This window comes from Vanellus vanellus, assembly GCF_965231255.1.
Source record: "Vanellus vanellus genome assembly, chromosome: 1".
Lineage (NCBI taxonomy): Eukaryota > Metazoa > Chordata > Aves > Charadriiformes > Charadriidae > Vanellus > Vanellus vanellus.
Genome location: NC_138905.1, coordinates 31,129,966 through 31,144,418, shown reverse-complemented (window position 1 = coordinate 31,144,418; position 14,453 = coordinate 31,129,966). Strand labels below are relative to the sequence as shown.

The 14,453-nt window shown below is 35.2% G+C and overlaps 1 protein-coding gene across 1 annotated transcript in view; it reads right to left on the bottom strand.

Annotated features, from left to right (window-relative positions):
* IMMP2L (inner mitochondrial membrane peptidase subunit 2) overlaps positions 1-14,453 on the bottom strand; it is a gene marked incomplete at its 5' end in the record, with an annotated part of 478,429 nt that overhangs the window by 161,134 nt on the left and 302,842 nt on the right. The window contains one exon of the mRNA XM_082492739.1: positions 1,385-1,450. Within this exon, the coding sequence (XP_082348865.1) occupies positions 1,385-1,450 (66 nt within the window). The remainder of the gene's footprint in view (positions 1-1,384; positions 1,451-14,453) is intronic.

The following is a 14,453-nucleotide window of genomic DNA, read 5'->3' as shown; positions in this document are numbered from 1 at the left end:
AGTAGCCCTTGAAGTTGCCTTATATTGCTGTCTCTTTTTGACATTGCTACAGAAATGAGTGAGAAATACTGAATCATGAACATTAGTCTTATCACTTATATGAATTACAGCACTAATATCAACTATAACAAGGAATAAGTACCTTCTTAAGGATGTAGATCTATAAAAGGAATAACTCAGTAGCACACACTACTCCTATGTTTTTAGTTCTTTAAAGTGATAGCTAGTTTTAGCTGTAGATGTCCACAGTTTTTGGCCATCAAATTATCTTCTTCATGACTGTTATTTTGCTTCAACAGAAAATTCAGAATTTATTTTCATTTCTCAAACTGAGATGATTTGGAATTTTTCAGTAAAACAGAATTTATATCAACTGCAAGAGCAAAAAGAAAAAAAGACAGAGACATATTCCATAGTGCCCAAAAGCCCACGAGTGCTGCTCTTAACTAGGGCTTACTGAGACCACACTCAAATCCTTGATTTGAATTGCAGCTGCCAAGAACTTCTTCTGTATTCACTACACCAGAGCAAGAATCATTATCTAAATGAATTGAGCCTCAGTCTGCCATATTGTCTGAGAGCTCCCAGGGTCATTCATATCTTAGCGTGGGAAACTGGGGATTTACCCTCCCGGCTCTATGCCAATTCCATTCTGTACCTGGGAAAAAGAAACCCTTTCAAACAAGCATTTTCATCAAAATGCGTTCCAACAAAAACTTTTGATTTACATCTACTAGTGATTTATTTCCAACCAGCCCCAGAAGGAAGGTCTATCTGTCAGAATAAACCAAGTCTTGAAGCACTCTAGAGTCTGTTCTTGCTACAATTTTATTTTTTTTTTAGAATAATTTACTCCAAATCAGTTCCACCATATTCCCTTCAGAGTCCTATACACTGCAATGAACACAGTCATCTGAGGGTTCTTTGTCTCAAAAATAAATAAAATAAAATAGAATAAAATAAAATAAAGTTTTAAAATCCCCCAAATCTGAAACAAATTTTAAAAACTCAACCTCTAAAACACTCCTACTTTTATTTGCCAACCACAGTATGAAACAGCAGCTGGACTCCCTAAATGAAAACTCACAGCCCTATATTCGTATATAAAATATCCTGTACAATTACCTGCCTTGATGCATGAAAGAGATATTCTAAGAAACAAGCATTATTTGCACCCATGTACCTTTCATGAGAGAGTGAGCAGTTTTGTGTAGCATTTCTCCTCTCATTAAAAAGGAGACAAGTACAATGCTGACATCCCTGTTAAGAATAGATAGAAAGAAAATACTAGAAAGTTCTCGTTGTCTAGGATACTGATTTAAAATCCACTGAAATGCTGCACTATTCTTATAAAGACTCAGAGACTAAGGCTTAAAATACTTACTTGATAATGTCTCCTTCAAGAGCAATCACTCGTTTAATGATCTTCTGTTCAGGGTTTCTAGGAGACCTGAGACAGGGGATAAGGTTATACAGTCAGTAATGTTCCCGTTGTTTTAAGAAAATGAAAAGAAATTCCAGAAAGAAATAGACACTATTAAAGTCATTAGGAGATTCCATGTTCTCCTTGACATAGCATCAATCATGATGTTCCACCCTGATGTGAAGCTACTGTAATCATTCTTATTGCAAACCATCATTGAAAAGCAGATGCTGAAAAACAACCTGCTTACAAACACCACAATAATCAACATACCTTTCATGAAAAATACACTCCACAACTTTCAAAGTAGAATGTCCCACTACCAATGAAAAGGGTACCTTTGCAAATAGATTAATGTATTAAAACCTGAATTCCCCATCAAACTTATCATATTGTGTTTAAACATTTATGTCATTCACTCACTTTGTGAAAAAAAAAAATCTCCCTACGCTATATTAATATCTGTCACTAATTTAGGTAAATCTTGCCTAGGGAATTGTGAAAGTTTAAAAAAAGTTGTAAACTTTTCTGAAAGTTTCAGCTTTATCCAAAGCTTCTTAATGCAATATTATTATATGTTCTTTTCCTATAGGCATGTTTTATTGAGTGGATTCTGATCATGCATTACATAGTATTATGAGAAAGTAAAGGTGAACTTGCATATCTAGCCTGAGTACTCTAATTTCCTGGATGCATATTAATAGATAGGATGATTAGAAGTGTTATTCTACCACAGTTTTCACTGGTTAATGTAGACACGTGCACCATAAAATTTCATTCCTTTCTATATATTTTACTGCTTTTTTTTTTTCATTCTTCACTTTTAGTCAATTAACTATGCTAACTTAGTAGAGTGTTTTCACATCATTTAAAAAATATTTTTATTTGCTGTTTGTATATAGGAAAGTCAGTGAATGAACAAATAGTTTTGATTTTCTGCTGATGCTGGGTTCTGTATATTAGACTCCAAGTACAGACTGCTAGACACGCAATAGCAAAAGCTTTGGATTACAGTTTTCATGCCTAAAAACGTCAGCCATGCCATCCTCAAAACAGAGCAGTACCTTTGAGCTCATCTCTGGTCAACTGGTAGCACACCAGGATTACATTTCCTTAAAAAGCAAAGCTGAGATGAGTCTGGATGAAAAACTTCGCAGTGCTGCATGACTAAAGGCATTTGCAGTTCACTTTCAGTTCCAAAAGTTAAAAAGAAAAATAGTTCCAGGCTTATTCAATATTTTTTTTAATATGAAGCCAAAAAAAGTATTCCAAACATTTTAAAATTGCTTTGGGCTTTTTTGTGTGGTACAATATATTTTGAAAATGTTGCTATTTCAATGTAATGAAACAAAATTCAAGAACCATAATTGTGAATTTAAAAATATCAAATAGTTTCACTTTGCAGATTACCAAACCTGAGAATCCTCTTTTCACAAAGCGGTGTAGAGCAGTGAACATCAACAAGGACCATACTTTGATTCCTTAGTCATCACTGGAATTTTCAAATCATCATCTCATTCACAGTAATAATTTATTTAGCGTTAATTTTACCCAAAGAGTTGCACAATCCAGTTCAGGCTTGTCTTTCATGCTCTTTATCAGGCTGAGAATGCACATTTTTATAATATTTACATGTCAGTCTTGGGAGGAAATAATCGAGTTTTAGATGCTCATATGATTCAAATATCCAGACTATCCACAGCACTTTCTGATGCTGCTCCCTAGCAGACTTCAATGCACACTCAGTCGAACACTGACCACCTCTCTTTCTCAATCAGAGCACAGTCTAAGAAAGAACAACATGCCCTAATCATTACAAGCCATTATAAATAAAAAAAATTTGCAAAAATTACTTTACTGTTAATCGATTTCATTTTGAATTCATTTAGGCTCGGATTGCAATATTTTCATGTAAAATTTGAGTCACGGAAATACTAATATGCAATGTATGTGACAAACTGCATTTCTCAAAGACTGAATGAAAACAAATTTTAAGTTTACTCTTTCAAAATTGTGTTCTGGTTTAACACCTTACTTTCAAAGGTTTCTTTGAAATTCCCCATGTAAGCAAATTTGCACTTGATTAGTGTGTATACCTTGTAATGTAATTACTGACCTCTCCCTTAATTTGCCCTCCTTGTGAAAAAACCTCTAATGACCTCGACTAAATATCGCTCTAAATCTGAAAGATGAGTATTTGTTCTAAGAGTGGTTTCTTTTCTACCAATAAGGACATATTTTACCTAAATACCTAATTTAGCAGAAAGACGTCAAGGAAACCCTTATAGATAGTTATCATAAATATATTATAAATATATTTTGAATGTTTGAAGCCAGAATAGTTTAAAAATAAACTTTATCCTAATGTTCTGATTGTAATTCATGAAAATGGCAAAGGACTGGTAAGAGAGGGAGCAGCAGACTCAAACTGGCCAATAACACGGGCAATTTTAAAACAAGGATTTTCAAGAGAAGAGCAGAATGATTCATTCAAGAGCCACAGTGACTGAATAGGAGGTAAGAGACTAGTTCTGAAGTGAGGGATAGTGATGCCTTCTTGAAAGGTTTTTAGTGTAACACTGGGATTTCATCGATTATGGAAATCACAAAACCACACAGATATAGGCAATTTCTGTCTTTGAAATTTTGCAGCAGGTATAGAACAAATTAAACAATGAAGGACAAAAAAAACCCCAAAACATTGTAACCAGTAATTGTTTAGTACTTCTCTCTCCCTGATATCAGTGAGGGAACAAACGATAATCTTTGAAAATGGGATTTGCTCAAAACAGGACGAAAAAGAAAAACAAAAGAAACTGTTGATTTAACAGTTTGCACCTCTCCTAAATTACACTGTGTTTTTTCACTCTCCTTTTATGAAAGGTCCTATTCAGGCATGTCAATTTTAAGTGCTATTGTGTGGGAAAAGATGAGATTTCTTACACACAATGAAAATATTTTGTCTTCCAAAGATGTCACTCAGAAAATATAAAGATCATTAATATGAATTAATAATAACCATCTATACATTTGCCAGCTGGACCCATATCTGATGTTTCGTAGGGCATCCACCAGTCTGACGATTTTCTAAATTGGCCTCTCAAAAAGTTAAGATTACATTTTGCTCAGTAAAAATACCTTCTTGCCTACATACAACCGTTTTTCACTATGCATGAATTAGAGACATCAGTGCAAGTAGAAACAGAATGACTACGAAAATCTCAAGCACATTACAAATATTAATGCACAAGTAGCAGCTAGCAGCACATCAGGAACGCATTAGGAAAAACATCTCTGGGAAATAAATCCACTTCTTAAATGCAGACTGAATTCTACTCCACTCGTAGTCATTTTTCCTTTTTCCATGAAGAAAAATGGAGAACACACAAATCTAGCAGTGCGTCCCTCAAGCCATCAAGTTTGAGGATAACTCATTGTTACCAATTTCTCTTTAAACAGCAGTATTCTTTGTTCAAGCACCTCGGGAGAATGACCATTGTATAATACAAAAAGCAATGGCCTGTGTAGCATCCAAAACTGATAAATATTTTTGATTTTATCTGTCAAAACAATTCTTTAAACTTCACCTACAGATCACTTGATGGCTGGCTGAACAAAAGAGCAATTTCCTCTCCGTCTGAAATAACTTCTGATAATGGGACATTTCACTCTGCCTTAGCAACAATTTCTAATTTGTTCCAAAATTTAAGCTTATGCACAGTGCAATGCAGAAATCCCAGCCTCACATACAAAGACATGAATTATGTCGTTGAAATCCAGATTCAGAGTTTTAAGACAAACAACTTACAAAGGGAAAATTAGACATTTGGTATGTATTTGTTTGTGGCTTTCCAGATGCAGCCTTAGCAACTCAGCATAAGCAACCTGCCACAATTAGCTGCTGGTTCCTTCTCCAAAACCTATATGTTTGTCTTATTCTCTATTGACTTTCAGCTCTCTAGTCCTCATCCACACACAGCTGTCATTAAAAAACAGTGAGCAATTCAACCACAGTAAAAGAAGAGAAACAAATGCTTGTATTATCAGGACATCGTTAACTTTGGATTAAAGCCTCTCACGTTTGGTCATTTGTTGGAAAAGGAATCGAGACAGTTAGGTTAAGTAGAGGTGAAGGTATGGGATTGCAGTACTACAAAACATGTTTGCCAGGAAAGACAGGAGGAACCAGCCAGCCAGCAGGAAAATCCACTGTTTAGCAAGTTACTGTCAGATAAAAATGGTGACAATTCTCTGAAGGCTCTCTCCTTTGTTAAGCAAACGAGTCACAATATTGCTCCTAAACTTTTCCATCATTTCAATTATTTATTTACTCTAATGGATATTGCTTAGCACAGTTTTAGATAACTGCTCCATATGCTAACTACCATTTGATCGATCATGAAATTTTCATATTATTCCCAATTGTTTTTATGTGTGATTTGACCCTTCTTTCATTTTTGAGTTGTCTAACTGTATTCTGCTCAAGAGTGCCCACCGCAAATCATGCTTAAGAGCTTGAAACTGAAGATTCTACAGGCTTTTCTAGAGAGAGAGGGCTTTTTAGGCTATATCCTAAGATCCCAGCAGGATAAGTGAAGGAAGACAGTTGATTCTCCAACAGGATATATTAACATGCATCCCCAAACGCTATGCGATATCATTCCCTGCTGAGCACACAGTCTCTATAATAAATAAAAAAAAAGTAACCTACCGATCCTGGATAATGATCAAACAAATGTTTGATGCTCAGACACACAGCAGACACACCAAAAGCAATTATATTTTTCAACAGATATTATCACAATAGCTATCACGAAAAGAAGAAAGAAATTAGACCTGAATAACAGTGAAGTCCAACTAAATAAACACTGCAACATATAATAATTTTTATTTTCTTTTTCCTTGCATGAGCACTCAGATTTTCTGGGTGCATGCATTAGAGAAAGACGGTAAGACCTTACACTGTGAACTCATAATGAATAAGCCACTAATATGTTTCAAACAGATAGCTTGAATTAGATACTTTGATGATCTACATAGCTTAATGCTATCCATCCATTATCCTAGTCAACCTGCATGGGCTTTGTGCTCACTTTTGAAAATTACTGCAATTTTGATACTAACCGAGCATTTTCTGGAACAGGACAAATACAAATAATAAGCTGCAGTGAAAAGTGCAAGCGAAAAGTTTTCACTGTTTATATGTATATATCTATATATACTGTATATATAGTACATTACTGCTTGCACAGAGCTTCACTTTTCATGAGACAGAAGCAAGATGTTTAGGCGCAGCTGGAAGTTTGCATTCAGATTATTCTCAGTTTACTTCAGATTGGGTTTTCTGCGATTCGATGGTCACCTACAACTGCAGCAATGAACACTGTTGTTACAGCATGAACAGACTGAAATAATGAAGGCCATCTTTTTTACAAACATTATTTCTGCTTTTATTTATGCTGTTAATGCCAGATACTGAGGATTTAGCTCCATAAAACAAGATAAGGGGGAGCTTCTGAGATCTTAGTCTAACACTATGATCCAAAGCCATTCAATCAGTGACCTCTTCATTTCCCGAAACTAATTTCTGTCTGATCGAAAATTACAATGTAGTTACGTAGTTACAGTTTACACTTCTGGGAATTCCCAGAATTGCTACAGGATGAAAAATTAGTTGTTTATCTCCTTCTTGAGCCTTTTGGGGATCCAGAAAATAGCCACAGCAGTAACTAAAATGTAGATGGAGTCCAGAATAAATGGCATTAATATACCTACAGAATTGGGAAGGTCAAAGTACAGTTTTGGTGGCTTTACTTTTAAAACATTCTTGGAGGAAGAGGAAACAGAGAGGCAATGGAGATATCTCATCCTTATTTTCTGCCTTGCCTTATCAGATAAACAAGGAGTTTTACATGGCTGCATCATACACCAGATAAAGATGTTGACCCTCAAAAAAAGTTTTGTGCCCTTGGCCTATGATGAAGGAGCTTCCTGTTGCCAGCATAGTAGTTGATGCTCAAACTCTGTACAGTGGGAGCTATGTAGCAATATCCATTCTTTCCCCCCTCCCAGTACTATAGCTATAGTAAAACAGATCCAATATATCCAACTCTAAATGTTGTACAAGAATGCAAATTTACTTAATATACGCATGCATTTTCTAAACCAAACCATTTTTAATCTGTTCATTTCACCTTTTTCTCAGTCCATAATTTCTATCTAAATCCCACACTTCTGTATGCAGAAAATGAATCTCATAGTAAACATAACATTTATCTAATCACATCACAGGTTCCGAGACAATTTCTATGATGTTGTGGAAAATAACTCACAATATAATAGTGGAGGAAAAAAAAATGACCACACTTATTTTATTCTTTTTTGCTGTCATTGCTGTTGTAAATTTCTATTGTATAGAATTTCTGCATTAAATGTATCCAGTAACCAGGTCCATTATTTGTGTTCATTTTGGATCCACCAGTACAAGAAAGGTATTTACAATTGGAAAAAAATGATGGACCACTAAAATAATAGTAACAGAAGAGTAACGTAACAGAAGTGGCTAAGGAAAGTGGGTTTGTGCAGATAAGAGATGAGACAAAGACTTCAATTGCTATTCTTATCTAACTGGTGATTAGGGATTCAGACTTTTCAGAGAGGTGCACAGCAGAAGGAGGGAAGGAAAAAGCATCAGTTGCAGTAAGAGAAACTCCACTTGGATACCAGAAATATTTTCAAACTGCATGAGGTTAAGCAGTGGTGCAGATTGCCCAGAAAGACTGGGAATCACAGAAATACTCAAAGCTCAACTGGACAAGGCTCTGAGCAGCCTAACCCCACTTCAGAGTTGACCCTGCCTTGAGTTGAGTGCTCGGTAGGACTAAATAATCACCAGAGGTGCCTTACAACTTAAATTATTTTTCACTTCTAACTACGCACAGCCTTTAGTCTTATTGAGATATATGAAGAATTATGATCTTGATACCTTAAAAACAACATATTTCATCTGGGATGCAGGCTCCGATGCCAGAAGAGACCGTACTGTTCACCTTAATTAAATGCTGCAGCCCACAGATATTTTTTTTTTTCTTTTCATTCTGAGTGACAATGAGTCTAAGATCCGGAGAAATTACTCCAAAGTTTAATTATCCTTGCTATTAGGAATGCATCTGCATTCAAAATTGAATTTAACCAACTTCAATTTCATGCCTTCTCCTCCAAGGCAGAAAAACTCTCAACGTCTTATTTCTTCTTCATGCAGAAATATTTAGACACAACAGTTCTTCTTAAATTTCTCTTGGATTCATCAGCCAGAAGTCCTTAAACTTCTCACTGTACAGTTAGTTTTCCAATTCCAGGTCCACTTTTGTGACCTTACTTCAAACTTCCTCCAATGCTTCCATTTTCTTCTTGGCACAAAGACATGCGAAACCAGTACTATTCAGCTTGGATTATCATTACACTTAATAATAAATTAAGTAGAGTAACCTGGTATTATTACGGTGGCTTAATGCAAAATCTCTTTCCTATTTCCCAATATTCCATTTATTTTATATATTCAGGCAAAACCCTCATCCTTTTCATCCTAGGAGCTGATGTTGAAAGGATACAAAAAGTGACATCTAAACTGTTACTCTGAGTAAACTGCTTGCTAAAACAGTCGACCAATATAGTTTTGACTACTACTTGAACTTCACTTTCTGTAAAGCATGTTTTTGGACAGTAACCATGTGATTCAGGTCATGCTGTAATGACTTGGCCACCTTATTATTTATTGCCCTGTCTATCTCTGTCTTGTTTGCAAGCTTAACAAACGATTATGAAGGCAATTGACAAAATCCAAATTGCTTTGGATTACAAAGCAATCTGCTGGAAATATTACCATTCACAGATGTCTCTCCAACCATATCTACATCTTGACCGTTGAAATGAACTGTTTATAATCTGTCCCACATTAATTCCATAACAGGCAAGTTTCTAGGTCAGGATATTATGTGGCAGCAAAAAGAATTCTTGAGGAAACAAAATATGCTATATTATGGCCTTTATCAAAATTATATTGATACAGTTGTTTTGTAATTTTATTGATAAAACCTACCAGAGTTGCCTCACAAAACCTATTTTTGAATTGATTGACCTTAACCATATTTTAGCTTCTACTGACAGAATGAGAAATAAACTATGTGATCATTTTGCTCAGATAAGACGTTCCTAAGGCCTTTCTCTTTGTTTTAAATCCTGGAAATTTATTCCAAGTCTTGAAGTAATTTGCATTTTCTCCTTTGTCTTTCTTCCCCTTCAACTACTACAGGCATTTTCCAAATGGTATTCCGTACTGCAAAACCTGTTTGACTCCATGCTCGCCTGTCAATAGCAATGTTTGACCCAGTTTTGAACCTTAAATAGTGTTATAACTTTAAAGAAAGTGGCATAGATTAGCTCTTGTTGTTTTTCTTTTCAAACAGAAATATTATGCAGAAATTATATGTAATTATTATAATGTTAGCAGATAATGAGAGCAACAGAAAACATTCTTCAGTTGCTCCTGGATTCCCTCTGGGCTACGTTTGAGGAAGCAGGCCTCGGTCCTAATACTGGTTTAGTGAACCATTCTGAACATTCACCATTTTTCATCCATAATTTACAAAATAAGTACTTGAAGACAGCAGTTGCACCAACTGGTTAGGCATAAGTTCCAGTGATGCTTGATTTGCTCAGCAGCGCCAGTGGAAAATATGTACAAAGATATAATTAAACATATGAGGAAAACAGTATTTCTAATAACATCCTGTAATTCTTAATTTAACTCCACATTACATTAGCATTTCTTAGTGATACCTCTGTTAAAAAGCAAAATCACGCACTGCCAAAAAACTTCTTTGTTTTTACTGAAAGTAGTGTTTTATAATAATTACAGATTGTGAGCATGCACTGCTGGAAAGGTAGTATTTTATTTTTATTAAATTTTAAACTGTTTGCGCATAACCTGAAACAATGCTTCGCTTAAACTTAAAGGGGAATTCTATACAAAAATAACAATCTGAATATATCACCTGCATAAAACCTCAGTAAGAGTCTTACACTTTGCTATATAGACATCGAATAATTAGAACATGTAAACAGTTTTCTCAAACTCTGCAATTCTTGGATATCCGTGCTTGTTCCTTCTCTCCCTTTCTCATAGGCCACCATTCCTTTGCTCTGCTCTACATTCTCATTTAGTGGAGTTTTCAAACAGAGCAGGAACATATCTCTCCAGGATAACACGTTCAGAAAAAAAAAAACCTAGCTTCCATGGTAAATACCCATCCATAATGTATCTGCTGGTACCAGATGCTATTTAGCAGAGATCTCCTACACAAAGATGAAGGAGTTGAAGCAAAAATAAAGATCTGCATACTTTCAAAGCAACTGAGCTTTCCCTGGTCTATTTACAGCATGCTATATAGTTGCAGCCTCTTTGTTAGATGAAACATCAGTAGTAGCAGATTTTCGGCATTTTTCACAGATGTTGAAAGGTTATCGCAAATAATTTGGATCTTTGTCAGTGGGTAACTATGGACTCTCCACAGTGGAAACTAGATGTATGATCCCTGTGGGAAAAAATTAAGCAAGCCTTTCTAGACTTTGGAATCACCAATTAAAATTGTGCATCTGAAAAAATTTCAGAATTACATACAAGACAAAGTCAAGAAAAAGACAAAAAGAAAAAAAAAAAAAGCAAAACACAAATATATCTCCATAAGAAGAATTTTAAAATTTCAGCCAATTAGCTAAAGTGAGGCAAAGAAAAAATAATTTTTTTTTAAAAAAGAGGAAAATTGAAAACTCTAATTAAAATGTTTCACTGTAGTAAAACTAATTGGTACTGCAAAAATGTATTTCAAGTCACCCTGAAAAACCTCAAAATGCTATAGTAACTCACAAGCACAACTACTATTTTGAAGTAAAATCTCATTTAATTGGTTCTCAGCCTTCCAATCTAACCACTTTGAGGTTAAACGACTCAGCCGCTTGTAATGCAGACTGTGTAATCACAATAGTTATGTGCACTTGACCTTCTTCCTGTTAACAGAGAGACTCAATTAATTACTTGCTGTTTTAACTGGCCATTTCACCTTATCTTCACCTTTTCCAAAAGGGTTGAAACACTCTATACCTTAACCTTTGACTTTGAAAGCATACATAGAAATACTTATCTAGTATCTGGGCTTCTATGCTTAAGTCAACAACAGTAACATATTCACTGTCTCATTAACCATTATGCTGTAGCGTAGGAACCATATTTCATCTTTACTATAGCTGCCCAAATATTCTACTCTGTAATGGAAATAAAATATGATTGACTTCTGTTGCAACAGACAACAGAGGGAAAGGCACAGAAAACTGCAAAATGTAGTCAAATGCTTGAAAATCATTCTCAGGTTGCCATATGGAATACTAGATGATAGAAATAATCTACTTAATATGTTAGTATGATTCTTAAAATTATGCTTATTTTTGAAAGAATCTTACATGCTGCAAGATGCACTTCTATACGTTCTTTGATTCTGGGATTAGACCTGTGTTCAGTGGCAACTCCTCTAAGCATACAAAATTAAATAATCAGTTGCTGTCCTAAGATCCTAAATGTGACTACACACTGCACATTGTGCAGCAATTTTCAATCATTTTACCTTTCTGATGGGGTTCCAGAAAACTTTTCCAGTTATATGACACTACCACAATTATTGAAAACGTATTGATTGCATATTCAGATGTTAAAAATATCAGTGTCTTTGGAACCAAAATATTATCTCAAAAGAAATTTAGAAGTTAAGAAGCCTGAGACTCACATTGTCTCTATTGGAGACCAAGTTTAGCATCTCAGACAGGAACACCATAATATTTATGAAACAAAATTGTGAATCAGAAGATTCCAAAGTATTTGTCTATCTTTGAAACCACCTAAACTCTGTAAGCATATTGGGGTTTATTTTTTTCTAAATGCTACTTCAAGCACATCTTGAGAAAAATCTCTTTTTTAGTATTTCTGAGTAGCTTGATACTTTCTCAAATTTAACCTCTACTACGGTCAAGAACCTCAGCCTTCTGGAGGAGTTAAGTCTTTTATAGTCAGTGCAGAGAAGGTAACAGAAAATTAAAGTGGGATGAATGACCTTTTGGAGGAGAATCTCTCTCCTCCTTGACTACAAAGGAAGCCAGACATCAGCTTAGTCTAGCCATCTTAATAATAAATGATTAAAGACAAACTGCTTAAAGATATTGTTTCGTCTACCTTATAATTGTCTGTAGCAGGATTTTTTAAATAATGCAGGAAAGCAAGTAAAGTACTAATGGTGAGGTAAAGGGCAGAGGAATAACAATATAATGTATGCTTTTAAAATCTTTGTAGTGCACTCTTAGTAAAAAATTATTTAAGAATAGAGACATTATGTCAATGTAAATTCACAGAAAAACAAACCAACCAACCATTTAAAAGATCTCTACAGAGGCCAAGAGAAGTCTTGGCTTCAGGATTATTTTTAATTATTTTTATAAAACAGTGTCACATGTAATAGAAATACTTTTTCCATGTTTACGACATAGAAAATGAAAACAACTATCTTTCAACTAATAAAAGGTAAAGACAGAGGCTCAACTAAGAAACAATTTTGCATCTCTATTCATGGCTATTAAAAAAAACTGTCCATAGGTCATAATCCTAAAGATCTCTATGTGTTCAGTAAGCCCATAAAGAAATAAATTATTCCCAGACTGTATAACATTAAATTCACCGGACCTTGTATACAGTTATATGATAAAATAACTTTTCAGAAATAGAGAGTAATGCTAAAGAGAACTTACTTATGTAGTTTAAAACTTAGTATTTGTTATCATAGAGTACAGAAAAAAACTGAGAACTAACATTAGCAAAACAAAAAATGGGAAAGTTACCCACATGTTTTAAACTGACGGTTACGAAATGCCATTTGCAAAAGTTATGAGATACGATTAAAAAAAAGAACAGCCATAAGACAATTGGACACAGCTAAAAACTCTCACAATGAAAAGAAACCAACCTAAGTAGTTGGGGTTTTTTTCTTCACAACTTCTGCTTTTAGCTTAGATAGCATTTGGGGGAAAATGCCGATAATTAACTGCAGGTGTCCACCCTGCAGAGGAAGTCAAGCTGAATTAACCATAGACTGGCTATTGTAACAGAAATCCTTGTAATAATAGGAGTTATGACCTGCTTATGAGGATTTGGCAAAGAGCAGCAAAGGGAAATTTAATAGGGAGTATTTTTCCACATGATATTCTTTCTCAAAACCCGATCATCTATGTCAGCAGGTCATCAAGCATTGTGCTCCATTTGATACTAATTGCATTATCCTCTACTTGTGTGCTTTCACAGACAGCAGAAGGGACCCTGCACAACAACTGAGGATATTGCTCTAAGAGACTTTGATCACTTGAGCAGGCGTGAAAGAACTTTGAGGAGTTTGTCAAGAATAAAATGGTGTCCCATGTTGGGTTTTGCCATGAGATTTTTAGGATTCTGAGCTGCAAGACACTTCCTCTCTTGTATGATGACAAATATATTTGTTTAAAAAATTAAAAAGGGAAGATGAAATAAATCAGAAGTGTCACCAACAGTGAACAGCATGAATGAGTAAAATAGCTATACTTACAGATGATTTTTCCCTTCACACAAAGCAGTTTACAAGCTTTTTAGGTAGTGTTCCCCTTCTCTGTGAAGACCAATCTGCTCTCCCTTTCTTCCCCAACTGCATACACAGCCTCAGGGTTTGGTCTGCACACTTGCTTCCCAGCTCTTCCCACGCTACAGTCCGCTCTGGTTATTCCACTCAAAATGAATTCCTCAGTCTCAGGCAGCAGCAAAACCATCCTTAGCCCCATCCAGCTTGTCAAACCCAATCCTGTATGACAGTTTCCCCCAGAAGGTCCCTGTCACCTTTTTCTCCAAGTAAATGATATGCTGCTCAGAATATTGCTAGAAAAGGGAGAGACTGGCAGAAGAGGTGAG